Genomic DNA, 17,293 nt, shown 5'->3' with positions numbered 1-17,293 from the left:
AAATTGGAGATATGAAGAGAACGTTTCATGCAAAGATGGGTATGATAAGGGACCAAAATGGTAGGGACCTCACAGAAGCAGAAGAGATCAAACAAAGGTGGCAAAATTATACAGAAGAACTATACAAGAGCGAGCTTAACATCCCTGATGACCACAATGGGGTAGTTACTGACCTGGAGCCAGACATCCTGGAATGTGAAGTCAAATGGGCCTTAGGAAGTCTGAGCAACAATAAAGCTAGTGGTAGTGACAGCATTCCAGTTGAACTATTCAAAATCTTAAAGGACGATGCAGTAAAAGTGCTACACTCAATATGCCAGCAAATTTGGAAAACTCAACAATGGCCACAGGATTGGAAAAGGTCAGTTTACATTCCAATCCCAAAGAAGGGCAATGCCAAAGAATGTTCAAACTACCGCACCATTGCACTAATTTCTCATGCTAGCAAAGTTATGCTCAAAATCCTACAAGCTAGGCTCCAGCAATATGTGGACCGAGAACTTCCAGAAGTACAGGCAGGATTTCGAAGAGGCAGAGGAACTAGAGATCAAATTGCCAACATACGCTGGATCATGGAGAAAGCTAGGGAGTACCAGAAGAACGTCTACTTCTGCTTCATTGACTATGCTAAAGCCTTTGATTGTGTGGAGCACAACAAATTGTGGCAAGTTCTTAAAGAGATGGGAATACCAGAGCATCTTATTTGTCTCTTGAGAAATTTATATGCAGGTCAAGAAGCAACAGTGAGAACTGAACATGGAATCACTGACTGGTTCAAAATTGAGAAAGGAGTTCGGCAAGGCTGTATACTGTCGCCTTGCCTATTTAACTTGTATGCAGAGCACATCATGAGAAATGCGGGATTAGAGGAGTCACAAATTGGGATCAAGATTGCAGGGAGAAATATCAACAACCTCAGATATGCAGATGATACCACTCTAATGGCAGAATGTGAAGAGGAACTAAAGAGCCTGTTGATGCGGGTGAAGGAGGAGAGTGCAAAAGTTGGCTTGAAACTCAACATCAAGAAAACAAAGATCATGGCATCAGGCCCTCTCAATTCCTGGCAAATAGAAGGGGAAGAAATGGAGATAGTGACAGATTTTATTTTCCTGGGCTCCAAGATCACTGCAGATGGGGACTGCAGCAAAGAAATTAAAAGACGCTTGCTCCTGGGGAGGAAAGCTATGGCAAATCTAGACAGCATCCTAAAAAGCAGAGACATCTCCCTGCCAACAAAAGTGCATTTAGTCAAGGCTATGGTCTTCCCAGTTGCAATGTATGGCTGCGAAAGTTGGACCATAAGGAAGGCCGAGCGTCAAAGAATTGAGGCTTTTGAACTCTGGTGCTGGAGAAGACTCTTGCGAGTCCCTTGGACTGCAAGGCGAACAAACCAGTCAGTCCTCGAGGAGATCAGCCCTGACTGCTCTTTAGAAGGCCAGATCCTGAAGATGAAACTCAAATATTTTGGCCACCTCATGAGAAGGAAGGACTCCTTGGAGAAGAGCCTAATGCTGGGAGAGATCGAGGGCAAAAGAAGAAGGGGACGACAGAGAATGAGGTGGATGGATGGAGTCACTGAAGCAGTAGGTGCAAACTTAAATGGACTCCGGGGAATGGTAGAGGACAGGAAGGCCTGGAGGATCATTGTCCATGGGGTCGCGATGGGTCGGACACGACTTCGCACATAACAACAACAACTCTTGGAGGAGGGCAGGATGCTGTTTCTGTTGGCTGCAGAGGAGAGGACACGCAGTAATGGGTTTAAACTACAAGTACAACAATATAGGCTAGATATCAGGAAAAAATATTCACAGTCAGAGTAGTTCAGCAGTGGAATAGGCTGCCTAGGAGGTGGTGAGCGCCCCCTCACTGGCAGTCTTCAAGCAAAGGTTGGATACACACTTTTCTTGGATGCTTTAGGATTCTGTGGTTCTGTGATTTTGTCCCACCGTCAGAGTGCAAGCACTCGAAAGCTTATGCCTTTGTTAGTCTTAAAGGTGCCACTGGACTCTGATTTTGTTTTGTTGTGCTGTGTGGGTCTGATGAAGGGTGCTTACACTCGAAAGCTCACGCCTTGAATAAATCTTTGTTGGTCTTAAAGGTGCTACTGGACTCCGGTTTTATTGTGCTACTTCAGACCAACACGGCTGCCCATTTGAATCTAGACAGTTCCCTTGAGAAGGAAAACAGGAGGAACCTAAACAAACCAGGATGGCTCCATAAATAACTTTCAAAAGAACTGAGTAATAAAAAAGGCTCATTTAGGAAATGGAAGGAGGGACCTTATAACCAAGGAGGAGAATAAACCAATAACCAGTGATTGTAGGGAGAGTATGAGCTGAGGCTAGCTAGCAAGAACGGCTAAACACCACAAGAAAGTGTTCTTTATATTCAAAGTAAGAAATATAATAGGGACAGGGCAGGACCATTGTGGGGATCAGAAAGTGACACTGTAACAGGTGAGGAAGACAGAGTTGAACTGCTTAATTCCTGCTTTTCCTCAGTCTTCTCTTGCAAGGGGAATTCTGTTCAACATGGCAAAATCATGTAATGTGATAAGGGAGGGGATCTGAGGATCCCTCTAGGCCAGTGGTTCTCAACCGACCTGATGACCCTTTGGGTCACTGAGGCCGCTGCTGGCCTTGGCGACCCAAAGGGGGTTGGAGGGTTTTGTGCTCCAGCCGCTTCAACGATCACAGAAGCCCGAGATGGGCAGCACGGTGGCGCAGAGGGGAGGGGTGGCGCCGGCATGCCACTCAGCATCCACATGCAGGTGCCGAAGCAGCTGGAGTGCGCCACAACACACAACCCTCGCACCAATAGGAAGGCGGCAGCGGCAGAGCGTTGGCCCGAGAAAAGGGTTGATCAAGGGGCGATGGGAAGCCACTTTGCGACTCCTTCAGGTAAAGAAAAGCACCATATAAGAACCAACTCTTCTTCTTCCTCAGTAATATTAGGGCTCTCCCATCCTCCCCTCCCTCACAGGGTGTCTGTTGGGGGGAGAGGAAAGGGAAGGGGATTGGAAGCCACTTTGAGCCTCCTTCGGGTAGGGAAAAGTGGCATCTAAGAACCAACTCTTCTTCTTCTTCTTCAGTAATCTCAGGGCTCTTTCAGCCTCACTCACCTCACAGTGTGTCTGTTGTGGGGAGAGGAAAGGGAAGGTGAATGGAAGCCGCTTTGAGCCTCCTTCGGGTAGAGAAAAGCAGCATATAAGAACCAACTCTTCTTCTAATTTTATGAACTTGTGAGTGGGTGGGCAGAAAGGGATGTCCTACTGTTTGTCTCTTTTGGCCCTGAATTCTGTAGATTTTTATTGGGCATGAAATTGGGGTCACCATGGGTGGGCAGGTCGTTATAAGTTCCTGCATTGTGCAGGGGGTTGAACTACAGTGGTCCCCAACCTTTTTATCACCGGGGACCACTCAACGCCAGGGACCACTCACCGGGGACCACTCACCGCCTTTTACTGAGGCCCGGTGGGGGGGGGGGGTAGTTTACTCCTCTACTCTCAACCACTGCCCTAACGCTCTCTGATCGCTATGGTAATGTTTAAACATCCCTTCAAAATAAGATACAGACATGCCACAACAATGAAGTGTGATGTAAAGGGCTGGGGGGGGGGGATGAAGTAAAGGGCCAGGGGGGGGAGAGAAGGCATCCTTCGGGGCCCACCTCCAAGTAGTCAAAGGACCACATGTGGTCCACGGCCCACAGGTTGGGGATCGCTAGACTAGATGACCCTTCCAACTGATTTTGTGTAGTTTACTGCTGTTCCTGTTTTCTGCTGCCAACAGGAACCTTTCTCTGCCCTCCTCTGACAACCTTTCAAGTACTTAAGTACAGCATTCACCTCCCCTCTCAGCCTCCTCTTCTCCAGGCCGAGCTTTCCCAAGCCCCTCAGCCTTTCCTCCCAGGGCTCGGTCCCCAGGCTGCCCCGGATCCTCCTCTCTGCTCTCCTCTGCCCCCTCTCCATTTTGTCCACGTCCTTTTTGAAGTGAGGCCTCTGAACTGCACACAGGACTCCAGCTGGGGTCTGACCAATGCAGTATATAGTAGGATCAGATCACTGGCTGCTGAGCATTCAAAGGAAAGAAGAAGAGTTGGTTTTTATGCCCCACTTTTCATTGCCCAAAGGAGTCTCAAAGTGGCTTCTCATTGCCTCCCCTTCTTCTCCCCACAGCAGAAACCCTGTGAAGTAGGTGAGGCTGAGAATTCCGACTGGACTGCTCTGTGAGACGAGAACTAACAGGACTCGAACTAGACTCGACGTGGAGGAGTGGGAAGTCAAACCTGCCTCCCGGAGAAGAAGCTGCTCTCTTATCCACTGTGCCAAGCTGGGAAAGAACTGCGTGGCTGCCTGTTCCTTCTCAGGCCCAGTCCTAAAACGAGGAGAGCCTTGGAGCCAGGGGCCAGGCCTTCTGATCCCCCGTGGGCCTGCCAGCTAACACCTGCTACTCTCTCCAAAGCTGTGGGGTGTGAGCTTTCTGCTGATTGCCCAATAACAGGCCTTGATCTGATGAAAATGTTGATTTATTGGATAAATGCCAGCAAACCTGCAAGCAAACATTGCCGAGACAATAGTGCAAGCGGGCTTATACCCGTTTTCCTGGCTCGGCCGTTCCAGTTTCTGGTTGGAAATAGGAGAGCCTCTTGTGGCACAGAGTGGTAAGGCAGCAGACGTGCAGTCTGAAGCTGTGCCCCTGAGGCTGGGAGTTCGATCAAGGTTGACTCAGCCTTCCATCCTTCTGAGGTCGGCAAACCACCCCGTATTGAGTCTGCCAAGAAAACGCTGGAGGGCGTCACCCCGAGGGTCAGACATGACTCGGTGCTTGCACAGGAGAGACCTTTATCTTTACCTTTAGGCTTCCCAACATGAAACAACTCTTTGTAAGGAAAACAAGTGCTGAGGTGAATGAAATCAAGGACTCAGGGCCTGGGACCATCACCTCTGGCTGTCCACCAGTCAGCACTACCAAGACAAATGGGGGGGGGGGGAATACCAGGAGCCAGATCAAAGAGCAACCATGGGAGGGTGGCTACAACTCAAAGGCTGGGCTCAATAAAAGGGAAAGTCACAAAACGAGATTAACCATCTAAAAGGCTAAAATGGTTGCATCCGTGGCACCAGCCGTGGGTGTGCCAACGCTAAGGTGACCAGATTTTAACATTGGTAAAGCGGGACACCATTGACAGGGAGGGTTCTTGAGTAAAAATTTGGTCTATATGGAGCAACAAAAAGTTTCATAGAACGTATAGAACGCAAAAATAGTATTGTAATATCTTTAACCGCTCCTGCGGTTAAATAAAAGGGTAAGGCCACCTGGGGAGGAGTTAGGGCGGGTCCTGTCCAGGATAAAAACACAAAGCGGCTCCTGATTGGGCCCTCCGAGTGTCCATCCAGGGCCAAGCAGCCAATGGGGAGGCATGCAAAGTGCCTTCCTATTGGCCCCTCACCAGGACAGACCAAAATTCCATTCACCCAGCCCAGTCTGGCTGCCAGTCTGCTCCTGACCACCAAAGGGAGAGGAGGTCAACAGGGCTTCCAAGGGGGATGAGAATAGAGGCTGTGCCCTTTTCGTCCCAAGGCTGTCCTAACTGCCATGTCCAACTGTGAATTGCCTCAGAGCCCTGACAGAGCTGGCAGGAGGCTGCAGAGTGCGCTCCCTCCCCTCCCTCCCTTCAGGCCTGCTGCGAAGGAGCTTCTGACAGGCCCTGACTGAGGGGAGGGAGGCATTTTCCTTCAGAGAGCAACGCAGGGGAGCCTGAAGACCTTCCTTTTGAGGGGGGGGGGACTTTCCTCTTCTGCCAAACAGTTGCCTGACAGGGAGGCCACAGAAAAGCCCCTTCTCACTTCAAATACTGCTCTGCCCGGGGGTTAGACACAGCCAAGCCATGTGTCTTTCTTCTTTGCAACTCTCTGCAGATTTGAGGCCACTGCACAGCATTATTCTGCAGAGGAAACTGGCTCTTTTGTCTCCTGTTTCATCTACACAACAACCCTGTGCAGTAGGCCTCAAGTCTTTTAATTCAACAACAACCTGTGTGGGAAGCCTTAAATGTTTCTTCTCTACCACAACCCTGTCCAAAGTAGCCCTTTCTGCCTGGGGAGCTGATCTTTATACTCTGCAGGTGAGCTGTAATTCCAGGAGCTCTCCAGGCCACACCTGTAGGTTGGCTACCCCTGGGTTGGAAATATTCCTGGAGGTTTGGATGTGGGACTTCAAAATCGTACAATGCCGCAGAGTCCAGCCTTCAAATGAGCCATTTTTGCCTGCAGTTGGTAGGGAGTGGTGCAGGGGTGTCCCTCCTGGGCTATGGGTTATGGCCAGCACTTATCAGCAACTGTTTGTATTCTGGGGCGCAGACAGGCAGACCAGCATCAGTCCTGTGAGTCTGGAAAGTGCAGGAAGATCTTAATAAATATTTACAGCCTGAAACAGTAAATAGAGAACAAGTATTTGTCTGGAGACACATCGTAACTGAAATAGTAACTGGCAAATAACCTTGGCCTGGCAAAAAAAAAACAGTATAAAAAACCTTACTAAGATCAAGACTGCTGTGCACAGAGAGTCTTCCTCTTAGGGTTGCCAGCTTCCCTGTGAGGCTCTCTACCCCACCTCCCTCATGGGGAGTCTGCTATGGGGAGAGAAAGGGAAGATGATTGGAAAATGCTTTGAGACACCTGAGGCCTGCTGGGTCACTGCGGCCCATTCCCAGTTCTCTCAGATCTCTCACAACCCCACATACCTCACAGGTTGACTATTGTGGAGAGACGAATGGAAAAGGTGTTTGTAAACCGCTTTGAGACTCCTTTGGGTAGTAAGCAATAGGGTACAAAAATCCGTTCTTCTAAGGAGCAACCATGAAAGAAGCATGTGGGCACATAACATTTTACCAACAGTGAAAACATGGGAGACAGAAGGAACAGGGTGGACACCTGTGTACTGTGACTACCCCATGTGTATTAGGGCAGAGGGGCATTTCGGTGAATGTGGCCTAATTCACACAAGAAGGGAAATGACGCAGAACTGGGAGGAATTGGTTGCCATTGGTTGCCTAAGAAGAGTCTCCAGTCTGAGTTTCCCTTCACATATCTGAGGACATGGCTCTGGAAAGCTCATCTGTAACCACTATGCCACAATTCCCAAAAGTCAGTCTTCTCCCACACTCAACGAACATTCCACACCACAGGTTCTTGACACCCATCTCTCCACACCCATACCCTCATTTGCCACCACAACCTCCCACACAACACACATTCAACCCCATGCCCTTACAGACTGGACCACTCCTCCCCTTCCTCTTCCCACTGCCAAGCTCTAGCGCCCGTTGTATTCTTGGAGACAACGGGCTTTGCCCCTACTATATATATATTTTTTAATTCCAACATAAGTACAATTTGCCAGGTACCCCCAGGTGTCCCTCCAAAAGTGGGACAATCTGGTCACCTTAGCCAACGCTGACAATAACCGCATGCCCCAGACTGCTGCAAGGCAGCACCCGTGGCCCCAGGTAGGTGCCACTACCATTGGGCCACGAGAGTAGGCTGCGCCAGTGGCAGGACACTGGAGGCCACCGTGGCAGTGGCTCCACCTCCTACTTCCTTGCCTGGCCGCCAGGGGCCCCCCTGCACACCACCTGAGCCCACCTCTAACTGCCGACTTTGGGGGGGGGGGATGCCACCACGGGGAATCCTTTCCTGCTAGTGCCTGCTGCATTTCTGCATGGCGTGGGTTTAACTACTAGTGAATACATAAATTAGTGTGGGGAAGATCTGCAGGGGGGCCGTGGTGTACTCAGCAGTCAGTTCTCATTGTGACCCTCTTTATTTCCCCCTAGAGTTTTTTTTTTTGGGGGGGGGGGAGGTTGAGGAAATTTTACTGCCATGTTGTTCCGTTTTTATTGTAATTTTTGCTCTCTGTTTTAATGGGGTTTTATTGAACATTTGTAACCCGCCATGAGCCGGTTCCGGGAGTGGCGGGCTATAAATTGAATAATAATCATAATCATAATCACAATAACTGTATGGCAGAAATACCCACTTCTGCCAGGTGGCTGGGCACCACAGTCATGGCATGCCCTCTCCCCACACAGAAAGCCAGTTTGTTCTAGTGGTTAGGAGTGCGGACCAGGCATGCCAGGTTCGATTCTGCGCTCCCCCACATGCAGCCAGCTGGGTGACCTTGGGCTTGCCATGGCACTGATAGAGCTGTTCTGACTGAGCAGGAATATCAGTACTCTCTCAGCCTCACCCACCCCACAGGGTGTCTGTTGTGGGGAGAGGAAAGGGAAGGCGACTGTAAGCCGCTTTGAGACTCCTTCGGATAGGGAAAAGCGGCATATAAGAACCAACTCTTCTTCTTCTTCTTCTTCTTCTTCTTCTTCTTCTTCTTCTTCTTCTTCTTCTTCTTCTTCTTCTTCTTCTTCTTGTGTGCGCCTGCCGGGTGAAAAGGCCTGAATTCCTGCAGGTATGCTGCTGAAGGCTTGTTTTCTGCTTCTTATTATCTATTTCTCTCCTGGCTTGGAGAGAACCCAACATGGTGCTGCTGGGAAGAGGCTCCCTGCGGAGGGAGGAGGGAGGGCAGCCCCACAGTCCCACGTCTTGAGCAGGCCCCGGGGGGGGGGGGGCACTTCGTTTGCCACCCAGCAGAGGGGGAGGGGTCTGGGTTTCCGTCCACTAGCTTTAAACTGTGGTGTGTGAGGTGCCTGAGCTCTCCTTAAACATGGGGAGTCCGCGTGGTGTGTGGGGCCCAGTCCCCCCTCTTCCCCCAGACACTTGCTGGGTGGCCTGTGACCAGTCACGCACAGTCAGCCTGGCCCACCTCGCAGGGTTGCCATAGTGATAGGAGAGGGGGCCTCTGCCGTCCGCTGGGGGCTAAGGCAGGGCACAAAGGAAGCAAAATAAAACCCGGCAAATAAATAAATAATCTCATTGTGCCTGTCTGGGTGACCCAGGCTGATCTCAGGGGGCACCGAATGCACTATAATGGGAGAGATTCTGTTGTCAAAAGTCGGTTCATGACTTCTGTTACAGAAGCCACAATTCAGAAGGAAAAGGCTGGAGCGGGGGGGGGGCATCTGCAGGGCAGCCGGCGAGGGAGGGAGGCCCTCGTGGCCCAGAGGCCCGGAGCAATCGTCACCTGCAGGGGAGACCGTCCAGGCAGAGGGCGGGTCACGAGCAACCCCAGACTGCGGCTGCGGCTGCTGCGGCTTCCCAGGCCTTTGCCCAGGGCGAGCACGCTCGGCTCCGTCGCCAGCCCCACGAGCCCCGGCCCCGCACGGCCGCCATTCTGCCCCTGCTGCCCCTGCCCAAGGAGGCCAGAAGCCCGGCCGCTTCCCGCTGCGAGGAGGGCACGCGGGGCCCGGGGGGGGGGGCGCCCCGCTGCAGGACTGGCGCCCGAGGGAAAAGGGAGCGGCGCGGCCCAGCCCCGACCCGCTCGGCGGCCAAGGTCATCCCTCGGCCGGGAACCCGAGACGCCGCCCCGCGCAGCAAGACCGCCGCAGACGGAAATAGCCCTGGCGCCACCCAGGCCGCCCGCCCCGCTGCCCGTCCCCGAAACGCCCCGGCCCCGGCCCCGGCCCCGGCCCCGGCCCCGGCCGCCTGGCGCTCCCCGGGAGACCCCCCCCGCAACAGGCCGATACTCCTCGGGGCAGGCAGAAGGCCATTCATGAGAGCGCAGCAGGCTTCGTGGGAGCTGCACCTGTGCGATTACCGCGTGGAGCCCAGCCCAGCCGCAGCCCCCGCCCCCTGCCAGCTGGGGAGGCCGAGGGGAAATGTGGGCGCTCAGAGCCGCCAGGCGCCCCCGCACGGCCCCGGGCCCGGAGGCGGCCCCTCCCGCGCTGAGCCCCGCCCAGGACGGCCGCTGGCCCTTCTCCGCGGGGCCCCGATCCACGCAGGGAGGGCGGCGGCCGGGAAACACCTGCCAGGTGACCCCACCCCGCCCCCGCCCCCGCGTGCGCCCCTGTCTGGCTGCGGCGGGCGGGCGGGCGGAGGTGCCCCCAGCCCAGGTGCCCCCCTAGGTGCCCGCTGCCTCGCTGGGGCTCCGGCGGCCGCCTGGCGGGGAGGGGGCGCACAGCCCTCCCGCCAGCCCCCACCCCACCCCCGGGGCTGCCCCGCCCCGCCCCGCCCTGCCCTGCCCTGCCCTGCCCTGCCCTGCCCCTACCTGCCCCGGCGCTCATGGTGCGCCGCTGCCCAGCCGGGGTGCAGCTGTGCGGCGGGCGGGCGCTGCGGCTGCGGCTGCGGCTGCTGCGGCTGCGGCTGCGGAGGGAGGGAGGGAGGGAGAGGCGGGCTTGGCTTGGCTGTGACCCGCCCCTGGCGGCCGCCCGCCGGGAATGGTGCAGCGCCGCGGCGCCTCTCCCCCCGTCCGTCCCTCCGTGGCGCTGCGTGTGCGTGCCGGGCGAGCGTCGCGGGGTCCCGGCGGCCGTCAGCCGAGCTGCCCCGCAGAAGCCACGCCCCAAGCCCCCCCGCCGCCCCGCCGCCGCCCCCAGGCGCTTCTCCGTGCAGGCGCTGCTGCCGGCCGCCCAGGAGCCCCCCCCCCCCCAGCGCTGGGGCCGGAGCCCCCGAGAGCCGCGACGCGCTCCGCCAAACCGGCGCCTGAACCCGAAGAGGCCTCCCTTGGCCGCTCGTCCCGCGAAGGAAAGCGCCAGGCCCGGTTGACAGTTTGCCTCCTCGCTTTTGCGCCGATCCGTCGATTCAAGGCAGGCGTACTCCGGAGCCCTCAAAGTCAGCCACGAGGGCACAGACTTCATCTGTGCTCACGAATCCCACCGTGAAGCCCCTGGATCCTGAGCCAGATCGGTCCTACCGGAGGCAGCCCGCAGGGAACCTAAAGACCCATACTTCCCACTTGGTCTGGGTCGAGTCAAATACAGCACTACTAATAACAACAACAGAGACTAACTATTCCACAGAGCCCTCAAACAGGTCCATGGATTCCTGGGAGGGAGGGAGGGAGGGAGGTTCAGGGGCCCAGTGGATCCAGTACTGGTTCCAGTCAACCACAACCCAATGCCTGGCGGAAGAGCTCCCTCTTGCAGGCCCTGCAGAACTGTTTTAGTTCCATTAGGCCCCGGATCTCCTCAGAGAGCTCCTTCTACCAGGTGGGGGCCAGGACAGAGACGCCTCTGGCCCTGGTTGAGGTCAAGTGGACTTTTTCGGACCGGAGATCACTAGCCAGTTGGAGGTGGCAGAGTGCAACACTTTTTAAGGGGTATAGGCAGAAAGGCGGTCTCTCAGGTACACTGGGCCCTGACCATCTGTGGTCTTGAAGGAGATCACAAGAACCTTTAGCCTGATCCGGAATTCGACTGGCAACCACTATAGTTGGTAGAGAATGGGCCGAATGTGGGACCTCCACGCTGTTGCTGTGAGGATCCTGGCTGCTGCATTTTAGGCCAGATGTAGTTTCCGGGTCAAAGCCAAAGGCAGGCCTGCGTAGAACGAATTACAGAAGTCCGGTCTAGAGGTGACCGTCGCATGGATCACTGTGGCCAGGTGTTCCAGGGCCAAGTAGGACACTAGCAGTTTGGACTGGCGAAGGTGGTAGAATGCCAGCCACGCTACTCTCGTGACCTGACCTTCCATTGAGAGGGAAGCATCCAGAATCACGCCCAGGTTCCTGGCAGAGTGAGCCACTGGTAGGTGCACTCCATCCAGGGTGGGCAGCCACAGGACCTCCGCCTTTGAAGGACTGAGCTTTAATGACTCTGCTTGAGCATAGTTCTCTGCATATTGCCCTTCCCTTTAAGTCTGCAGCATTCCCATCTACAGTCACCGTCATCAAACCAGGATTTGAATGTGTGTCTCACTCCCCCATTGGACTTAGTGTAAAGCTTTCCTCATCAGCTCCATTTAAAAGGCTGCCATACAGAGCAGTGGTTCTCTACCTTCCCTTTAATACAGATCCTCATGTTGTGTTGACCCCCAACCATGAAATTCTGCACGGGTTCTTTCATAGAAATTAAACCGAAACTGAACAACGGAGTGAAGATCATGATTGGTTATACATTGGTTATAAATTGGACATAAATTGGTGGGCGCCTGCAGGAGGAGCAGCAGCAGTGGCGGCCCCCCTCCCCCTGGCCAAGCTGCTTGCCCTGCCATGGTAGTTTGACCCCCAGATGGGGTCCCGACTCCCAGGTTGGGGACCCCTGAAATAGGGGATGGAGTGTAGGGATGAAAGGACACACAGGACAACGGGATCTGGAGGAAAAGGAATCTTCTTCTTCCCTCTTTCTCTTCTTTCTCTTCCCGGGGCTTCCCCCGACCCCTGGCTTTATTCAGTACATGTTCTTTACACACTCACCCTCACTCCGCACTCTTGTCACAGCCAGACCCTGACCTCTGTTTTCTCCCGGAAAACGACACCCTGACCAGACCTATCGCCATATCTTAATCCCTGCAGACTCCCGGGTTTCACTCAGGCATGCAAGGCGTATCTGTGTGTTATGTCAACTCATCCCTCTCTTTTCTATTAATTTGGATTTAGCAGTTGCCAATGTTCCTGATTAGATAAATCGTTTAGGTCAGAATCACTGTCCACGTCTGAGGCAGTCTCCCCCCAGTCTCGCCTCAGAACCGCTGCCTGCATACGGTTGGAGAGCGTGAGCTGGGAAGTTCGTGCAACCAGACTGGGCAGGCACTGACGAGACAAGATAGTCCCAAAAAGGCCAAAAGACAGAGAATAGCATATTGCAGGACCATCCCTAGAAGCCCAGTAGGTGACCAGCTCCAAAGAGATGCCCACCACGAGGGGAGGACGTGTGAGCGTAGGCAAATGAAACCTTTTGGATCTCTGAACGGTGGACCACATTCGGTCCTACAGGTAGGCACGAGGGCTTGCTTGTGTGGCCAGAACAATTAATAACACATGCACAGGTGGTGTTGGAGGCGACATAAGGAGTGTATAGGGAGAGAGAATCATTGTTAAGGATGCAAGAGCAGAGCCTCTTGTGGCGCAGAGTGGTAAGGCAGCTGTCTGAAAGCTTTGCCCATGAGGCTGGGAGTTCAATCCCAGCAGCCGGCTCAAGGTTGACTCAGCCTTCCATCCTTCCGAGGTCGGTGAAATGAGTACCCAGCTTGCTGGGGGGTAAACGGTAATGACTGGGGAAGGCACTGGCAAACCACCCTGTATTGAGTCTGCCATGAAAACGCTAGAGGGCGTCACCCCAAGGGTCAGACATGACTCGGTGCTTGCACAGGGGATACCTTTACCTTTACCTTTAAGGATGCAAGAGTGTTTTCCCCAATCAAACATTTTCCCATAATCAAATTGTTGACAAATACTGCTCCCTTCAACAAAGTCTCATTTAACAAAAGATGCAGGGGAGTACAGACAGGAATTAAGCATGAGGACAGTCAATTGTGCAAGTTCATGGTGGGTTGTAGACAGAAGGTGAAGGCATTGACTTGATGTGCCAGCTGGGTCCATAGATTATGCTTCAGTCTAGCATGGAGTGGGCTGGCTGGGTTGCTATAGAGAAGGAGCAAAAGAACTTCCAAAGGGAAGAGGAGTAGCTTCATTCTGTGAAGAGGGAGTGTGAGCAGAATTGGCAGTTATGACCGCAAAGATTGCAACACAAAGGTTCTCTTGAGTTTCCTCAGCTCCTCAGGACTGCCACACCTGGTGGGCTTGCAAAGTCATTGCCTTGATAGCCCCCCAGGTCACAAGGGCGGACTTGTTGGTCGTTGGCACTCTGCGAGGCTGGAGAGAGATGTCCGGGAACTCCGTTACCGGGTTGGGCTGGCGTTGATGCCATGCCACTCGCTGGATGCACTTGGCAGAAATCCACCCTGGACCTATGGGTGACAGAACAGGGACATACCCTTTCCCCCCAGGTTAGCGACGGCACCAGACTGTGCCACGTAGACCCGTCTGGCAGCAATCGGTAAAAGACCTTTGGTAAAGGAAGCACAGGATGGGCACGAAAGTGATAACCAAGGCACATGTTGGGGCAACATTAGAGCCCAAGAGAGGCAACAAATTTAAGTAATTGTACACAAATAAGTCTTTAGAGACCAAGCTTGTTGCCCATTGCTGGGTAGGGGGATGCTTAAAGGAGTGTTTTAAAGGAGTGATTTGCCAAGCGCCAACAGGAGCTTGAAAAACAACTGCTCCCCTAGTTTTGCCTCCATCTGAAAAGACGGCAGGGACACTGCCCAACGGAGTGGGAGATTGAAGACATTTGAAGTGGACAGAGCTACTAGAGAAGAAAAGCAGTCAAGGATCCTTAGGAAAATGGGATAAAATTTGCCCCACAAAATCAGTAAGGGCACATTGAAGCAAAAGAGAATTTTTAAAGGCTAGTGAAAAGGCTTGTTTTGTCAAAGGCACTACAATGCTGATCAGGTCACAGGCACCACAGACAAGAACACGTTTGTGACCCACTGAGATTCGCTAGGAGATCTGGCAGCGAGGTGTGGCTGCCACTTGGAGTGTGCGGACAGAAAAACCCTTCCAGAAAATGGCAATCATTGAAAGCCTTGATGTAGTGGAGGGATACAATCAACAAAAGTCTGACAGAGGAAGGGTGAAATTTGATCAAAGGCACATCTAGCTTCTGGAGTAGGGACAATAAGATCCCCAGGGGCTTTCCCAAGAGTAAGGAGATGAAACAGAGGGCTAAGAAGATCTGCTGAGAGAGGGAAAGAAGAGCACAAGCAAGGAATCCTGCCTAGAAGCTGCTGAAAGGCAACAAAGTGAGAGGTTTCAATCTAAAAAGGAAGTTTCGCAATACAAAGAAACATGAGAAGGATCTGTGACATCTTCAAAATACAAAAAAAAAAAAGTTTGCAAAATAAAAGTTTGTCTTGAAACAAAAATACATTCTTAATATTTTAGAATGCCAATATGATATCAGTGCATGCATGCATATCTTCCACCCAGGTACTTTCCTAAATGTGAATTTTACACAGATAGACAGCCTTTGGTTAAGGAAGCTCTACAAGGAGAACAAACCGGTCAGTCCTAGAGGAGATCAGCCCTGACTACTCCTTAGAAGGCCAGATCCTGAGGATGAAACTCAAATACTTTGGCCACCTCATGAGAAGGAAAGACTCCCTTGAGAAGAGCCTAATGCTGGGAGCGATCGAGGGGAAAAGAAGAAGGGGACGACAGAGAATGAGGTGGCTGGATGGAGTCACTGAAGCAGTAGGTGCAAACTTAAATGGACTCCGGGGAATGTTAGAGGACAGGAAGGCCTGGAGGATCATTGTCCATGGGGTCGCGAAGGGTCGGACACGACTTCGCACCTAACAACAACAACAAAGTTTAAGTCATAACAGCTTTTCAATGGAGACACTTCCAAACTGCTAACCAGAAGGTTTTAAAACAGAACTCCTCCCCTTGCTTCTGTGAAGTGGGGGGGGGGGGTCAGTAAACAAAAGCTAAAGTTCTTCCTGGGCTGGAAACAAAGGATCATTCCTGTGCTTTGAAAATCCTTTTAGTTATGTAGACTAGTGGGTGATGGGAGAGAGAACAAGACATGATTCACAGAGTTGTTCAAGTTTCTAATTGAGCTCCTAGCATAGGAACTGGAAAGGGAGTCTGATTCCAGATTACTAAACTGCGGGCGAGCTGCGGGCCCTGAGGGATTTACCAGCTTTCCGCAGGGCCTGCAAGACGGAGCTCTTCCGCCAGGTTTTTGGTTGAGGCTGGGGTCAGCGAATGAGTGCCAACATTCCCCCCCCCCAGGAACTCCTCCCCACCCACCCGGCGCTCTGATCACAGGGGTGGGAATAATGAGAGCTTCCGCCACGTTGGGATTGTTTTTAAAGTCTTTTAATGGGTATTTTAATGGGGATAAGACTATTGTGACCTGCCACGAGCCTATGGGGAGTGGCGGGAAATAAATATAATTAATAATAATAATAATAATAAACAATGCTCCTGCTACTGTTCGAGGTTATACCAATTATAGCCAAATTTAAAATTTGAAATTTTGAAACGCAAAAATAGATGTACCCATGTTCGGGGATCATTCTATTGTGCTGGTTAGCTCCCTGGCACTAGAGCTGTTTTGTGGCATATATAATCTGTTTGCTTATATTTGCATAAAGCATGTTATGCTGCCTTTCCAAGAGTCCCCAAGGTGGCTAATCATCAAAGCCATTAAAACATTTTTTTAAATACATGTTGTTGTTAGGTGCGAAGTCGTGTCCGACCCATCGCAACCCCATGGACAATGATCCTCCAGGCCTTCCTGTCCTCTGCCATTCCCCAGAGTCCATTTAAGTTCGCACCTACTGCTTCAGTGACTCCATCCAGCCACCTCATTCTCTGTCGTCCCCTTCTTCTTTTGCCCTCGATCGCTCCCAGCATCCGGCTCTTCTCCAGGGAGTCCTTCCTTCTTATTAAAATACATATTATAAGCCAATTGAAAACAAGTAAAACACAGAAACACGTAAAACACACAAATAGGAAAAGGGGTTCATTAAGGGAAAGCCAAATACAACTGTTCAGTTTTAATCCACTGGCATTTGGAAGTAACTGAGGGGAACAAGCAAATCTCTTTGAGGATGGAACACCATAATTTGGGTGTCACAACTGAGAAAATCCTCTCTCAGGGTGTCACCCATCTAGCCTCAGCTGGTGAGTGTACCCAAGCAAGTACCCTAAAATACTAATGCAGACTGTGGTTTAATTAATATAACTTCTAAAATGCTTATAAGAACACCACCATAGGAATCTGTAGGGAGATGAAAAGAGACCTGTCCCACAAAATCTACCAAAGCACATTGTAGAAAAGAAGAAAGTTGAAAAACGAGAGAAAATGCATACTTTGTAAGAGGAACATAAATTTTAATAAGGTCAGTGACTAAGAATTAGTGATCCCTGATAAAGCATCTGGAGAGGGGACGATATTCCCCAGGGCTTTACCCGGAGTCAAAAAGATGAGCTTGGTAGGCACCTATGCCAACATCCCAGCGAGATTTGATCCTGCCTGCAATATCTGGCTCATGGCCCAAACCCTGAAGAATGCACCTACTTTCTGAAGTACAGTTTTCTTTAGCTGACTTCTTGAGCAATTCAGGTTGGGCTTCCTGATTGTTGATCTGTGCCTCTGTAAGGTGATTCATGAAATCAAGAAAGAATTCAGAGGCTTTTTGCCTAACATTAGAAAAAGAGAAGGTGGACTTTCCAGAGATAGGTACTTTTAGGAAAGCACGCAGAGCTTGCCCTGACCCATAAAGTTGATCAGGTGTATAGGTACCTCCAGATGCAGCACCAAGAGTGAGACATTCACTGTGGTACTCAAACATGCCTTGTACAAAAGAACTCTGAATTCCCAC

At 52.0% G+C, this 17,293-nt stretch overlaps 1 protein-coding gene across 10 annotated transcripts in view; it reads right to left on the bottom strand.

Moving 5' to 3' along the window:
• ABLIM2 (actin binding LIM protein family member 2) overlaps positions 1 to 10,471 on the bottom strand; it is a 151,023-nt gene extending 140,552 nt beyond the window's left edge. For all 10 annotated transcript variants that reach the window (XM_077301515.1, XM_077301520.1, XM_077301517.1 and 7 more), the window contains exon 1: positions 10,167 to 10,471. In XM_077301515.1, the coding sequence (XP_077157630.1) occupies positions 10,167 to 10,182 (16 nt within the window). In that variant the 5' untranslated portion in view covers positions 10,183 to 10,471. The remainder of the gene's footprint in view (positions 1 to 10,166) is intronic.
• Positions 10,472 to 17,293: the final 6,822 nt, after the last annotated feature.

Source organism: Paroedura picta, chromosome 10 (genome assembly GCF_049243985.1).
Source record: "Paroedura picta isolate Pp20150507F chromosome 10, Ppicta_v3.0, whole genome shotgun sequence".
NCBI lineage: Eukaryota > Metazoa > Chordata > Lepidosauria > Squamata > Gekkonidae > Paroedura > Paroedura picta.
Note: the sequence above shows the minus strand (reverse complement) of the source record. Positions and strands in the feature narration are given on the sequence as shown.